Source organism: Perognathus longimembris, chromosome 6 (assembly GCF_023159225.1).
Source record: "Perognathus longimembris pacificus isolate PPM17 chromosome 6, ASM2315922v1, whole genome shotgun sequence".
NCBI lineage: Eukaryota > Metazoa > Chordata > Mammalia > Rodentia > Heteromyidae > Perognathus > Perognathus longimembris.
Window position 1 is genome coordinate 1,925,653 of NC_063166.1, and position 15,806 is coordinate 1,941,458.

The 15,806-nt window shown below is 52.2% G+C and overlaps 1 protein-coding gene across 1 annotated transcript in view; it reads right to left on the reverse strand.

Annotated features, from left to right (window-relative positions):
• Positions 1–9,414, reverse strand: part of Fam83b (family with sequence similarity 83 member B) — a 29,266-nt gene extending 19,852 nt beyond the window's left edge. The window contains exon 1 of the mRNA XM_048347531.1: positions 8,962–9,414. Coding sequence (XP_048203488.1) covers positions 8,962–9,414 — 453 coding nt within the window. The remainder of the gene's footprint in view (positions 1–8,961) is intronic.
• Positions 9,415–15,806: the final 6,392 nt, after the last annotated feature.

Sequence of the window (15,806 nt, forward strand, 5' to 3'; positions counted from 1 at the left end):
TCTTCGGGAGCTCCTTTGATGTTTCTGTGCCGAAAATAATCATCAAAGGAGACTCGGGTGTCCATGCAGAACACAGTGCCCATGCACGTTTGCCCTTGGATTCACTGAGAAACCAGCTTTGCATAATGCTTTCGTAGCTTTGTGTATCAAACTCAGGAATGTGAAATTTAAGAGGCTCGGTCTGTAGCTTTGTCCTTGTGACTAGAGCTGCTTCATACGAGTGTGGTTGTGGCTGGGAATATGGCCTAGTGGCAAGAGCGCTTGCCTTGTATACATGAGGCCCTGGGTTCGATTCCCCAGCACCACATATACAGAAAATGGCCAGAAGTGGCGCTGTGGCTCAAGTGGCAGAGTGCTAGCCTTGAGCAAAAAGAAGCCAGGGACAGTGCTCAGGCCCTGAGTCCAAGGCCCAGGACTGGCAAAAAAAAAAAAAAAGAGAAAAAAACACCTGTAATGAGTGTGGTTGTGGAAGCACCTCCAGTGTGGACATATATCCACACGTTTACACATACATACATGTATGCATTCATTGAGATTTTTGACAATAGCTTTTAAGAACAACTAGAGGACGCTAAACACACTAAAAACTACCCCAAAGGAGGGTCAAGATACTTAACCAATGGCGGAATCAGGGCTTACGCTATAAAAAGTTTACAGACGTACATGCTGTGTTCAATAATTTAGACTTGCAAAAGTCTGGATAATAAGGCAAACTACAAAATGTGTCCACAAATGACCACAATATGAGTGGCGCACCGGTGGCACACGTGAGGTCTCCGAAGGGGTAAGGAGCGTGGAGCGTCGTCTCTGCAGTCAAGACCGGCTCTCCCAGAGGCTCCGCTGCGACCGGGAGGCCAGCTCGGCGCCAGGTGCGAGGTCAAGGGCCGGGCCCGGCTCTGCCCCCAGGCTCAAACGCCCAGCCCGCCACTCCCGGCTTCTACAGCACAGGATCAGTGATCCCCCCCCCCCCCCCCCCCCCCCGACAGGAGAAGGAAGATGACGCGACAGGATCCCGGAGTAGACCTGGAGATGGATGAGTATTCTTGAGGTAGTGGTCACTAAGCAGGGGAGAGACCGTGGAATTCTGGACCCCTCGTTTCTCTCTGCCTACTTGCAAAAATACGCACGCCAGATATATCTGTAAGAATTTCAGCTAGCTTAACTATGGCTACTCTGACTCAGACACTAATTCTTTTTCACAATTATGGATTTTTTTCAGTGGCACTTATTGGATTGATATTTACCCAAATGGCAAAGTTTCTTCTTGTGCATTTATCTACTTGTTTGAAATATTTCCTGTGCCTGAATTCACAAGGGGGGGGGCGAAATAGAAATATGGTTATTAATGAGAAATTCATATAACCTAAAGGGAAATATTCACTTGTGAAAGTAAAAGTAGACTTCCTGGACCGTGGTGCTTTTAGAGCCTACAAGATAGAAGCGATTATGTCCCAGCCAGGCAAACAAGTATGAAGTTGATTTCGCTCCTACAGAACATGACAAGAGTCTTGTTACATAAGCGCTGTCCTGCGGCGGGCAGAGCGATGATTAAGAGCTGGGTGGGGGCAGAATGGTAAACTGTGTTATCACCGTCTACCACAGACAGTGTATGCTGTCATAAAGGGCAGCAGCTGTGTCTACTGAACACTGTGGCTAACGTCCCTGGGAGCAGGGCCTGCTGGGAACCAGGCCTGAGCAGGCCTCCCTCCCCACCCACCCGGTCACGTGACAGCAACCCCCCCCCACCCCGTGCAAGAGAGACATTGTTTCATTTCAGAAAAAAAAATCACACCTGAAAAGGGGCGATAATTTTAAATGTTATCTAACATGTTTATATGTATATATATATATATATATATACACCTATATTGTGTCAGACATATTGCAACGTAACATTCTTTGCAAAGTTCCACACAAGACATTAACATGCACACACACATACATACGTACACATACGCACATAGAATTGCGTTTATGCACACACATCTCTATCTGTTTATCTGGGAAGGCAGGAAACTTCTACCACTCGCAGAGTTCATTATCTGCAGTGTGTACTGTGATTAGATGTTACCTGCTCAACTCTTTTTAACTCGGTATTTCCCCATGCTTTCCACAAAGAATGGAAGTAGTGATAAGAAAAAAAACAAGTCTTCAATATCAACCCGCTGCTTGAACTCACAGTTGGCCCGTGATTATTTTGGTCGTCATTTTTCTGCTTGGTGTTTTCAAGAAGGATCTCTGAACCCACCGGATGAGTTAAAAGACGGGGAGAAGCCACCTGAAGCGTGGCGGCACCGGGCACGGTGAACGAGGCTCGCACCCCAGCGGTTCATCCGTCCGCACACCTGCCACGAACCCCACCCCACGCCCCGATGCGCTCCCCTAAGCCGTTTTCCCACTTTTCATCGACTTCCCTGCGTGCCTTGCCCTGGGCCGGGCCTCCAAGCCTGTCGTGTATACGACTGGACCTTTTTGTGCAGAAACATGTTTTATTTGAAATTCAGATGGTAGTGTCTTTAGAATAGCTTTAGGCTCCAGATTAGTCTCACAGTATGGGGGAAAAAATTTAAAAGCAGGGATTTCACCCCAAATGGCCACCGGGGCCGAGCCTCAGCCACCTCAGCCTCTCCACTGTGTCCTGCTCCTTGCTGCGCATGAGAGCAACCACAGCTGGGGAATTGATCTGCTTTGCCAGGTGAGTATCAGGCCCGGTTTGTGCTCCACCTTTACCCATTCCTTTGCAGGAATAACTCCAGTTACTTCTGACAGAGGCCCTAACGCCGGGCCGGGGGACCACTCTGTGCGTCCTGGGGTGAACTCCAACCTCTCCACCCAGACATGTCAGGAGAGGGGGGCCGGGCCGTGGGTCAGCCACACCCCAGAGGCTGCGCTGACCCGTCCCGTCTGCCCCGCCGGCTTCCTGCTTCCGGTGGCAAAGCCACCATGCTAACGGCTCAGCCTGCCAAGGGCGGACGTCCCTGGCTTTTAATCAACGCATTTCACGCTCCACACCTAACCACCAGCCGCGCGTACCCACCAGCTAGCCATCGCTCCGCCGCCGGGGACACCGCCGCTCCGTATCTGAAATGTATTATCAGCCTTACACGTGTACGGCCCAGTTTTCAGTACGGCAGCAAGAGGCGTCCTTTCCAAATGGGGCGCACGTCACTCCGCGTGGACCGGCAGTCACGGGGCAGAGGCCCCGCCGCTCAGGGTGCCCACGGGCGAGGGAAGGCAGGGGCCGCCCACCCCCAGCCCGGCCTGCTCCTCCACTCCCTCTGAACACCACGCCCTCCACCCCTCAGCCGCCTCAGCCTCCTGGCTTTGCCTGGAAAGCACCCGGGTCGGTTGCACAACCGAGTTCTGCTCCTTTATAAAGGACAGACCTGTCTGTAGGAAAACTCTCGATTTCAGGTGGAGTTTTATAAAGACAAATTCATCTGCCATTCCAACAAACTACCGTAGGTGTGTTACCAGCAAAGCATTAAACATTTCAATAAGGGACTGGGGGTTTGTTTTGGTGTTATGCCTGTGATGGGAAAGAAAATGAGCCAATATAAATAATCATCAAGACAGTCATCCCGAACTCCAATAGCTGGAGAAATATGAACAAGAACTGACGAATGGCATTGCGTTAAATTGAAAAGCGTTGGCACAGCACAACAAACCACCACCGGTGAAGAGCGCCCACAGATTAGAGAACATGATCACCAGAAGAGCCTCACGTTCTTGTGGTGGGAATGGAAATGAATCCAGTCGCCACAGAAAGGGGTGTGGATGATCTGAAAATTAAAAAAGGACAAAACCTCCATATGGCCCAACTTAATCATTTCTGGGTATATACCCCAATGAGTCATTCAACATACCAAAGAATGGCCTGAATACCATGACGGTGGTGGAACTGTTCACCACAGTCCGGTTATGAAGTCAGCCAAGGGACCCACCAGTGAAGGACGAATATCGCAAATGTAGTACAAGCGTGCAACGGGTTGTTAGGTGGCTGTGGAGGAGGAGGGAAGCGGTATGCGGTTTGCAGGAACTGGAGAGAACAGGAGACCATTATGTGAAGTTCCCACATCTCCTCTCACACATCGAGGGCGGGAGGGGGGGAGGCTGAGAGGCACATTGGGTATGTTGAGGAAGCGGAAGGGGGCGGGGACAGGGCCACACGCAGCACAGTACTGGCCAGTCCTACCGCGGTGCCCCAGGAAAGCGGAAGCTCCTTAAACTAGAGGGGTGGATTAGGCTGAGCATCACGTAGCCTAGTTACCGCCTTCCCAAATGCCCACTGGGGCAGGGAAGGCAGCTTTGTGGTAGAGCTACACAAGTGGAGTTGACTGAAGCTCTGACACCAAGATGACGGGTCTGTAGTGAATACAAACGTCAGAGATTTGTAAACCCTGTGTGTGTATATATATATATATATATATGCATACATATATGTGTGTATGTATATATATATATATACCTTGCGTATTTATGTAGTATATTTTTTAACATTTTAAAATTTGTACATAAAAGTATTTTTTCTCCTGCTCAGTAGAACACGTCCCTTTCATTTAAGCTTTCTATCAAGGTCCTCTGTCTTCTTAAATATTCAGGTGTTTACAGGACAAATTAGTATCTAGCAATTTTCTTCTTCAACACCTGTTTTCCATAAACCAAGATATCTTCTTTGCACATCCAGAATATAAATCCTATTATGAGGATAATAGGATTTGCTTTCAAAATCTATATCTATGTTGGATCATTTCTTCCTAGTTTGGACCTTCTACACAATAAATTTATTTTGTAAATTATGTGTTTCTCTACTACAAATGAGGCACACTGAAGCAAGGCCATACTTCAGAAAAGCATGAATGGTTCTGCCACAAACCACCTACGACAGCTGATATTCCTAGCAAGACACTGTCTCATTCACTACCAAGCTTAGCCAGAGGCTCTCCTCCCCATAAAAGAACAAATGCCGAACCAGGCTCTGGTGGCTCACACCTGTAATCCTAGCTACTCAGGAGGCTGAGATCTGAGGATCCTAGTTCAAAGCCAGCCTGGGAAGAAAAACGGTGAGTCTTATCTCTAATAAACTACTCAGGAAAAGCTTTAAGTGGCACTGTGACTCACGTGATAGAACATTTGCCTGGAGCAAAAGAAGTTCAAGAACAGCACCCAGGTCCCGACTTCAAGCCCCAGGACTGGCACACGCGTGTGCGCGCACACACACACACACACACACACGCCAAACTAGAGATGCAAGAGTATAAGCTGGTGGATTCCTCAGAACACAGGTTTGGGAGGGAGGGGGAAGGGGAGGAGGAGGGGGAGGGGAGGGGGAGGGGGGAGGAGGAGGAGGAGCAGGAGGAGGAGGAGGAGGAGGAGGAAGAAGAGGAGGAGGAGGAGGAGGGGCGGGCTTGAGTACCATACAAGACTAGACCTCAGGTAATTCCTCTGGGTCCCACGTAGCAGGGACACCTTGTGCGGTGTGTCATGGCAGCATCTGGGGCTGGGGAGGGGCCTGCGCTGGGGGTCAGCCCACCATCCCAGGGGGCCTGACCTGGAGGTGGAAAGTGACGAACAAGCGGACACCTTCCTGCCCGCACACATTACCAAGCGACCAAGGAAGTGAACCAGTCTCTCAGTGGGGTCAAAGGTCTCTCTAAACTGTGCTGCCTTTCCGCTTCCTCTTGAGTCACTATCCAAAACAACAGCCTTACTCTCTTCACAGTGAGCGGTAGCAGAAGCAGCAAGCAGGTAACCAATGAAGAAGGGGCCCGTGGGGAACTCTGTGTGTGCGTGTGTGTGCGTGTGCATGCGTGTGTGCGTGTGTGTGCGTGTGTGTGTGTTATCTGGGATTGAACCCAAGGTTTTGTGCATGTTAGGCAAACTTTTTCCTGCTGAGCTACATCCCCTTCTAGTCAGTGTTGCCTCCCTCCTCTCTCTCTCCCTTTCCCTCTCATCCTCCTTCTCTCCCTCATCCCTTCCTCCCTCCTGCCTTCCCTCTCTCTTCCTTTTTCCTTCCTCCCTCTTTTGCTGTCCTCTCGCAACCACACTCGAGCAGAACATGTGTTAACACACAATGCATTTTATCATGAAGGAAATATGTTCCCTTTAACACCACAGGGCAGCAATGTCATTACATCGGAACTAAGCGACGTGTATTTCCTGGAAGGAACTAATTTGGAGTCAGGTTTAAAGAATGGAAAGGATCCGTAGGGGAAGTTGGAATGAAGATGCAAGGGGAAATCCTCAATGAAACACTGAGACGATTGGGGGAGATGACCTCAGTCTAACAAAGGATGGTCAGCAAACGGACGTCCACGTGCCAGAGGACACAACCGAGAGAGAAACGCCACCATGCGGTGAAACCATTCATACTGTGAACTTTGGCAAAGCAGGCTAGCACATACCATTGGAGGCCAAGATAAAGGTGCTTGAAAGCAAAATGCCAAGAGGCTTTTGAGTCGTTTCTAAGTGAGGGGGGGGCATTTTCTCAACGTCAGGAGCACAGTCTGCGGAGTCTGGGCAAGCGGGCCTCCAGCCTGGCGCTGTGTGTGGATTATCCCCTGGCTCCCAGGACGCCCCCCCCCCACCCCCCATCACCTTCTTCCCCATGTCTGCGGGACTGAGAGGCAGTGTGCGCTGATTCACTGACTACTCCCTAGGCCGCGCGGACCCGCCCAGAGCCGTGACTCAGGCAGGCCCAGCTCCACTCCTGCAGGACGGGCCGGGCCACCTCAGCGGCCCCTCTGCCCTAATTCTCACCGGGGTTTTGCTCAGGTCTCTTCTGGATTCCACATTTCACAAGACAAGATCCTTATCTCACCCGTGAGGCTGGAGTTAGGAAAGAGAGATGCAAATGGCATTCCGGTTAACGATTTGCATACTCACTATGATCTGTAGGAAGAACTGAATACAGACTACGGACTGGCTGAGAGGCAACGTTTCCCCGAGAGGCCATACTGGGCTCTACTGCTAAGCTGCACCTCTAGTCCTTCATTGCACATTATTAGCATTAGCATTATTACTACATAGGGCCTCACTTGTTTCCTGGACAGTCACCTAGACTGTGGTCCTCCTATTTTTGTCTCTGTCTCTCAGTCTCTCTCTTCCCCCAGCTGTCTCTTTCCCAGTTCTGGGTATCAACCTCATGGCCTTAGTATGCTAGGCAAGTGTTCTGCCACTAAACTACATCCTCAGCCCCCCAAGAAGCCAACTTTAATGACAGATGACTTTTTAAGGTAATTAGGGGGGAATGTTCTCGTAAGAGGAGTGCACAGTAATTAAGAATAGATGCATACATCATCTTGGAAAACCTGAGAGACAAATAATTACCTGGGAAAAGTTACGCCAGACATTATCAGAATTTACAAAGCTGAGCCAACTGCAATTATGTCAGCCACACAAAGCAAAATAGAAAGGGGTTACAAAAATAGCCACTAAAGTAAAATATATCCCTTTAGGGCACATGTAAGATAACATTTATAACTGAATTTCCTCAGTGGTAAGTTCTCAAACAATGAAGCCACACACACTGCAAAAATGCCTCAAAATGATTTCCAAATGACAACTGCAAAAAAATAATATACGAAATCATATTCTACTTGGAAAGCAAAGTGACCGAAAAAGGCTGTAGCATTTAAAATAGAAATAAGAACACAATGGTGCAACGCTAAGGCAAATTAATTCATTAATGATATTACTAGCAAAAGCCAACAAGCTATCACGCCATTTTTCACTTCTTTCCCAAGACTCTGGGAGGTTAACCTGGTCCTCCGAACCGGATTTAAAAATGGAAAGCGAAGTTCACCCGGGGGGGGGGGGGGGGGGGGGCGGGTCCTTCACGACTCTTCCGGGGAGTGCGCTGCGAAGCGCGCGTGTGGTGCGGACCCCGACCCCCCCGGACCCCAGCCTTGGCCCGCGGTGCCCTCGTGGCGCCGGGGGACCCGCGCGGCTCCCCGCGGTGACGGTGACGGGTCCTCGAGCGCAGCGGCTCGGGCTATGAGATCAAGCCGGGAGGAAGGGGACCGGCTCGCGGGGCGGCCCGCACCGTCCTGGGGCTGCGAACGCAGGGAGGGCTTCCCGGAGGGGAGGCCGTGCGGCTCTCCACCCGCTCATTCGACGCAGCGCCGCAGGGGAGGCCAAGGCCCGGCGGGGGGTCCCGACCTCCGACCTCCGACCTCCGACCTCGGGGCCCCGTGACAGGGCGCCTGGGCCCCACACTAGGATGTCGGGGTTCCTGTTCACCGTCTAGCAGAGGGCAGTGCTCCCCGGGGAGTCCAGCCCCGAGGTAGCCTGCGCAGGCGCAGGTGCAGCAGGTGCACAGACCCAGGCGCAGGCGCAGGTGTGGCAGGGTCCCAGGTGCAGGCGTGGCAAGAGCCCGGGCCCAGGCGCAGGCACAGGTGCAGCAGGTGCGCAGGCGCAGGCGCAGGTGTGGCAGGGTCCCAGGCGCAAGCGCAGGCGCGGCGAGAGCCCAGGCCCAGGCGCAGGTGCAGCAGGTGCACAGGCCCCGGGCGCAGGCGCAGGCGTGGCAGGGTCCCCGGCGCAGGCGCAGGCGCGGCAGGGGCCCCAGCGCAGGCGCAGGCGCAGGCGCGGCAGGGGCCCCGGCGCAGGCGCAGGGGCAGGCGCGGCAGGGGCCCCGGCGCAGGCGCAGGCGCAGGCGCAGGCGCGGCAGGGGCCCTGGCGCAGGCGCAGGGGCAGGCGCAGGCGCGGCAGGGGCCCCGGCGCAGGCGCAGGGGCAGGCGCGGCAGGGGCCCCGGCGCAGGCGCAGGCGCAGGGGCAGGCGCGGCAGGGGCCCCGGCGCAGGCGCAGGGGCAGGCGCGGCAGGGGCCCCGGCGCAGGCGCAGGGGCAGGCGCGGCAGGGGCCCCGGCGCAGGCGCAGGCGCAGGGGCAGGCGCGGCAGGGGCCCCGGCGCAGGCGCAGGCGCGGCAGGGGCCCCGGCGCGCAGGCGCGCAGGCGCAGGCTTACCTTCCTGGCGTCCTTGATCATCTTGCGCACGGTTTCCTTGACGGTGAGCGGGTGCGCCCGGGGCGGGTGGAACAGCAGCTCCACCTGCGTGCCCCCCAGGAGCCCGGGCAGCACGTAGGGCCAGCCCAGGTCCAGGTCGGGCGCCTCCACGTCGGACTCCAGCGGCCAGTAGGTCCCGGAGGAGGCGTCGTCGTCGCCGTCGGGGCCGTCGGGGCCGCCGCCGTCGGGGCCCGCGGCCGGCCGCTGCACGTGGCGCAGGATGTACTCCACCTCCTCCTCGGCCAGGAAGTCGGGCAGGCGCTCCTGCGCCAGGCAGTCCCGGTAGGCGGCGGCGCCGCGCTCCACGAGCGCGTCCACGGCCACGCGGTAGCTCTCCCGGTAGTGCGGCTCGAGGCGGCCGGCGGCGGGCCCGGCCTCGTCGCTCAGCGAGGACAGCAGCGAGGCGGCCTCCATGCTGCGTGCGCCGCGCCGCGCGCGCCCGGGCCCTGCGGACGCAAAGGCAGGCAGGTCAGCTGGTTCTAGAACTCTCCACCGGGCGCACGCACTGACCCGGCAGCGTCGCCGGGGCAATGCAAACGCGCGGCTCGCGGGAACTCACCCGCCCGTGGAGCTGGGCATCCCCACGGGGACGCCACACCCACAGCGACCCCCCGGACCGGAGCCCCGCACGGTTAATGGCCGAATGAGTGCGTGTCTGCACTCACTCAGCGACGAGCGCCTAGATTCCCTGCTTTTCAGATAAAAGCAAGTGGACACCTCAAAGGAATTGGGGGTGCCGGGAGCCAGCTGCTCACCAGAAAGGAAGAAACGATGCCATTCCCTGCCAGGCAAAAAGGAAGAACAGAAAGGAGGGGGGTGGGGGGGGACACACAAGGCTGGTATGCTGGAAAACAGGTTTCCTCTACTTGGGGTAGGAGATAAAGTTGAGCAGACAAAATGGCAACAAGTCCTGAGGGACAGGAATTTGTGATCAACAATGCTGGTGGTGAAGACCAACCGTCAGACGACTGGAAGGGTATTTCAGGGCTGAAACAGAAGAGGGGAGGAGGGGAGGGACCTACGTTGGCAAGAGAAGGATCTGAGGCTTGGTGACTGGACAGAGGACAGGCACCCGAGACACTGAAGGCACCAAACGTCGCTCAGAGATTTCGCTTAAGAATCAAAACCCACCCTTCTAAACCCACATCTTCGCCTTCACTGCACTCACAACGAAAGTTTTGTTCAACCGTTCACTGACGGCTGCACTGCATGAGAAGCTGGGCTAACATTAGGTCAGAAGAGGGACTTCAGTGCCCCCGAAGCCATGCAGGTGGGGTTCAAGCGAAATACGACTCCACCAGCACTGATGATCTGAGCCAAGCAGGGTCCTTTCAAAAGGCCCTGCCCCCATCTCCAGCCCCCACTAAACTCATCCTGTCCAGAGTCTAGGCTGTGAACATTCCAGTGTGACGTAGGAGAGAAGGCCCGGCCCTCTGTCCCTGGCGAGTCATGGGGATGGAGCGGGCTGAGATGCAGGAATCAGGAAGGACCCAGCACCTGCCATGACCACTGGGGGCACGTGGGAGGCCGGCACCCCCTGCCCACACCTCCTGGAGATGGGCTGGGCCGGGAACTCACACCGAGGTCTGCCTCAAAGGACTCACAAATGAGAGCAGGGCGTGTTTCCTGTCTCTCAGGGAGCCCTAGGGTTGAGTCCTGTATCGAGGAAGCCCAGACAGCTAGAGCTGTCCCTGAACCCGGCTCTGTGCTGTGACATGACGCAGGCCATCTTCCTCCCCAGATACCAGGACAGCCCTGCACACAACTGTACTCCTCTCCAAAGGAAAAGGACAAACCCTACCTGCCAGTGTTGGTGGTAGGGAGCAATAAAAGGTTTCTTTCGTCACCTAGTTAAAAGTAGCCCAGTGTCTTGACCAGCACCAGGAACATGCACTGAAACATGGACAAAGCCGTCCATCACTGGAGAAGTGGCCGCCTTGTCCCCAAACGCATCTCACCCAGCCAGTGGTTCTCAATAGGGGAAATTCTCCCCCAAGGAGTAAGGACTAGGGGTCATTGTTGAGGTAGAGACTGGATGGGAGAAAGAGATTCTAGGGGATCTGATGAGCAAGGAGACCAGAAAGCAGGACAGACACGCAGCCCACCTACCATTTGCATTGTTCAAGTGGTAGCTATTGAGCGTTCATTTTTTTAAATCCAATTTTCTGGGCATTTGCTTTTTTTTTTTTTTTTTTTTTTTTTTTACTTAGCCCTTTAAAATTTATTTTTTTACATCCCCGTAATATGTCATGTCAAATGTGTGAAGTCTTTTTGGCATGTTAAACATATAAGGTGCTTTGATTCTAGTATTCATTTTGGAGGGTTATCTGTGCAAATACTTTGCAACTGTAAAACATTCAGCCCTGAACTACATGGACGAACTGAAAAATCAGAGATTGAAAAAGGATGATGAAAGCAAAGTACGACCATGCAACCTCATCCAAAATTCACTGTGAAGGGGGGGAAATGAGTTACAAATGAGATACTTTGGGTTTAATGAAACAGTCAATCCCAGAAGCCCTGCAGGGGAAAAAAATGTATTATAGGAAAAATGTAAACACCATGAGCACAGATTGAAAATATTATGAACAAGGCCGAAGACAATACGCGTCCTCGGTGCTGTCCTGGGGGGTGGGGGTGGGGGGGAGGGTGGTGCTGTCCTGGGAGGGTGGGGGTGGGGGGGAGGGTAGTGTTGTCCTGGGGGGTGGGGGAAGAGGGCAGTGCTGTCCTGGGGGGTGGGGAGGGGGGAGGGGAGGGGAGGGCAGTGGCCAGCCCACACTGTAGCCACTGTCTAGAGATCCTGATTATCATCAGAGCTGTTTACAAGAATCACTTGCAAAATGAACATCTACAAAGAAATTTTAACAGAGAATGACAAGCAATATCACTTTCGTAAATAAAGACTTCAATAAAATAGAACCTGTGCTTCGCTCCAGACAATATTTCAGTGTCAAGAGAGTCACTGAATATTAGGAAAGTTTTATTAGAGGACAGAATTAATTAGGTGTGGTATTAAACTTATAAAACCAAGGAGTCATCTTATTAATAACTATTACATACTCCTAGGAAGTATATATTCTTTTAATGTGGAATTAATGGGAAGAGAAAAATTAAAATCTCACTATAATATAAAGGCTGAGAAGATCACTTTCCAGATGTGACTCATTCCAGGAAAAAAAAACACCACAGACTTGTCTTAAAACTCCACGGCTGGCTTAGGCACGTGACTCACACCTACGTTCCTGGTTACCTCAGGAGGCTGGGATCTGGAGGATGGCAATTCAAGGTTAGCTCAGGCAAAAAACTCTGTTAGAATCTATTTCTAATCAGCAAAAAGCAGGGCTCGAGCCATGGCTCAAGGCCTAGCGTGTCAGCTAAGCAAGGAAGCCGAGTAAGTGAGAGACGCTGACTTTAATATCCTGTCCTATCAGTTGTGAGGCACTGGTGGCTCACGTCTGTAATCCTGGTTTCTCAGGAGGCTAAGATCTGAGGATCACGGTTCAAAGCCAGCCCAGGCAGGAAAGGCTGTGAAACGCTCATCTCCAGTGAACCACCAGAAAACTGGAAGTGGTGCTGTGGCTCAAAGCGGTGGAGCCCTAGCCTTGAGCTGAAGAGCTCAGACAGCGGCCAGGGCCGGAGTTCCGGCCCCACAACTGACCTCCCCCACCAAAGCATCATCAATTGCTTTTCACATAGAAACTTCAGCGTAACTTGTAGAAAGTGATAATAGGTCATCAAGGTCAAAGAGTGGCTACCTGGGAGGGGACCAGATGCAGGAAGGGGTAGAAGATACTAAGGGGAACGCCCCAGGACATTTTATAGGTAGGTACAGGGCATAGGCAATCTACTTATCTGCTCATATTACACACACACACACACACACACAGCATGATGAAACCTGCCAAACGCTGTCTGAAAAGGAGGGGGGAGGTGACGGGGAGGTGAATTTGTTCGCAGCACATGCACGGGTGCAAATGTCACGATGAACGCCCTCCGCGGTACAAGTGCACGCCGACTGGGTTTCAGCAGTATCTTCCGATCAGCTGAGTAATTTGAACACTGATTTCTCACGAAGAACACGGCTCAGAAACAGCCAAATGGGGTGATGCACAGGAGAAGGGGGGCTGACTCGGGGCCTCTGGGGGCCTCGCGCGTGATCTTCCGGGCCCACGGAGGTGTTCTCAGCCAGGCAGGACCGCCGCCGTTTCTGTTGGTTTGTGAAGGTGAACCACGCGATCTTAGCCACAGCCATGTCCACAGGCAAACACAAAACAAGAGCGCCAACGGCTCGCGCCACTGGTGCTGTCCCTACCAGGAAGAAAGGCGCGGACTGCAACGCGACCAAAGAGCAAAGTCCCAAGGGGAGGAAACTCTACCAGAAACCAAAGGCAAAACCAACAGAGAGTGAGGATGGCGTCCTCTGAGTGGACACCCTGCTGGCAGGTCTTTTTGTTTCATTCTTTTCACTTATCTATATTTAAAAAAACACGTCTCCATGAATATGTGAATGTGGAACTTGGCAATGGAGAAACGGAAATTTTTGGAAGACGACCCCCGGTAGCTTTTTTCCCTTTTGCTGTCTTCCTTCTCCCTCACGCACAGAGCCGATGGCCGGGGCGACAGAGCGCTAGGCCCAGGACTCTAACGGAGGGAAACGCCCGTGCAGAAGAGCCAGACTCTCCAGCTCCCTGGATATCAGAACCATGAAGGAAATCGGGTAGAATAACGAGATGGACTCGGGCAGAACCCAGTGCGGAAGGAAGTCTCTGTTAATACACAGGATCATCCCTAGAACTCAAGGACGTCCTCTGCCAGGCTTGTGGCGTTGTCATAGCAACCCTGGGCGATGGCTGCCGCCCAAGCCGCGTGCCCACACGCCACTCTCCACCCCTCCACCAGACTGCGGGCTCGCGAGGGCACGACTGGTGTCTATCCAGCACAATTCACAGTATCCAGAACACGCTTATTAAATAAGAATCCGATCATGCACCTGCCTAGCAGCTCGTGATAACAGAGAGCCGATTAAGGTAGGAGAGGCAAGAAAACACTGAAGCAGACATTTCAACGTGTTTAAATACCAGGGCACAGCTTGTTTAGCATCTCAGCACATATTTGTGCTCAGTTCTTACTCGTTGTGGAAGCTTGTCTTTTGGTAACATAAAACACTACTCATTTGTAAAGAGCTTTCGAAGGCACAATTAGAAACACCTTGAGTAATTAGATGGCTCAATAGAGCTGTGCCTACAATAAATATTAGCTTCTAGACAAAACTTGTGAGAAGAATAGAGATATCAAGGACCTGTTGAGGATTCTCCTAAAATTTTTCATTTTTCATTTGTTAATTATGCTAAAGTCATTCTGCAGTTTTTACAGAAGGGAATTAATCATGATGAAATAAGGTTCTAAGTCATGTTTTGCAACACAAGCAGAGAGACAAATTAGCTCAAAAGCATGACTCATTTTAGTTTCTGCTACTGCTTTTGTTTTCATGTAAACTTATTTCAAAAGGAAGATGATAAATTGAGTTTTTTAAGTTAATTATGAATATGGATGTGGTATGTCATTAAGGTGAAATTGGAGAAAACTCTATGGAGTATTTCCTGGAAAGTCAAGATCATTTTGCAGCATGTGGAACCTTAAGTTCGTCCACGAAACCATCCACCCATGGCCTACACCAGGCCTCAAGAATGGCTTCCCTGCCGGGCACAGCAGCTCATGCCTAAAGTCCCAGCTACTCGGGCAGTTACTGTCTGAGGATCGGGGTTCAAATACCAGTTGGAACAAGGAAGTCCGTGAGACTCTTCTCTCCAATTAACCAGCAAAAAGCCGGACGCAAAGCTCTGGTTCAAGTGATAGAGTCCCAGCCTTAGGCAAAGAAGCTCCGGCATAATACTCAGCCCCTGAATTTAAATCCCAGGACCCCCCCACACACACAGAGGAAAAGAAGAAAAAAAGAAATGTCCTTCCCTTGAAAGAGAGACAGGAAATGCAAGTTAAAGGAGTTTGCCTGCAGTGTGCTCTAGGATTGCATGTTGGAGCTCTGCTTAATGCTTGCCTTCTGTGTGGACCATACCCGGATTTCTAGTAGGATTTCTCTTTCCTTTTTTTTTTTTTTGCCAGTCCTGGGGTTTGCACTCGGGGCCTAGGTACTGTGCCCTGGGCTTCTTTTGCTCAAGGCTAGCACTCTATCACCTGAGCTGCAGCGCTATTTCTAGCTTTTTCGGCTTATATGGTGCTGAGGAATGGAACCCAGGCTTCATGCATGCTAGGCAAGCACTGTACCACTAGGCCACATTCCCAGCCCTCTCTTTGGTGCTTCTTTTCCTGGTCTTTCCTCTACTCTAGCTCACTTTCAAACACCCACCCACAGTCACCAAATAGCACAGGATGGACGGCTAAGCAGCACCAACGCTTCGAGAGCCTCCATAACATTTAGAACAAAAGTACGTTTAGACAAAAGCATGAGTAACAGCCGCCCTTCACGGGGCGCTAAGTGTTGAGCACCGGTCCCCTGCTCTCTGGCCTCACCTTTGGAATCTATTTAAGAAAATGAAAAGTCAATCCTGGTACACATTGACATTTATAGAGCAAAGCTATGGGAAAGCATAATAAATAGATGCCAAATATGAACACTTAAATGGCAGTCCCGGACGCCCTCAAAAAGAACAGAGCATCTTACCCAGGAAAGAGGTGACAGTCGACAATCAGCGTAAGGAAATGTGCTACCAGAGTGGCAAAGGGTTCCATTGTAGGAAGCAGGAAAAGAGCAACGTCGGGGAACTGAAAAGAAGTTTGACAGCAGGACT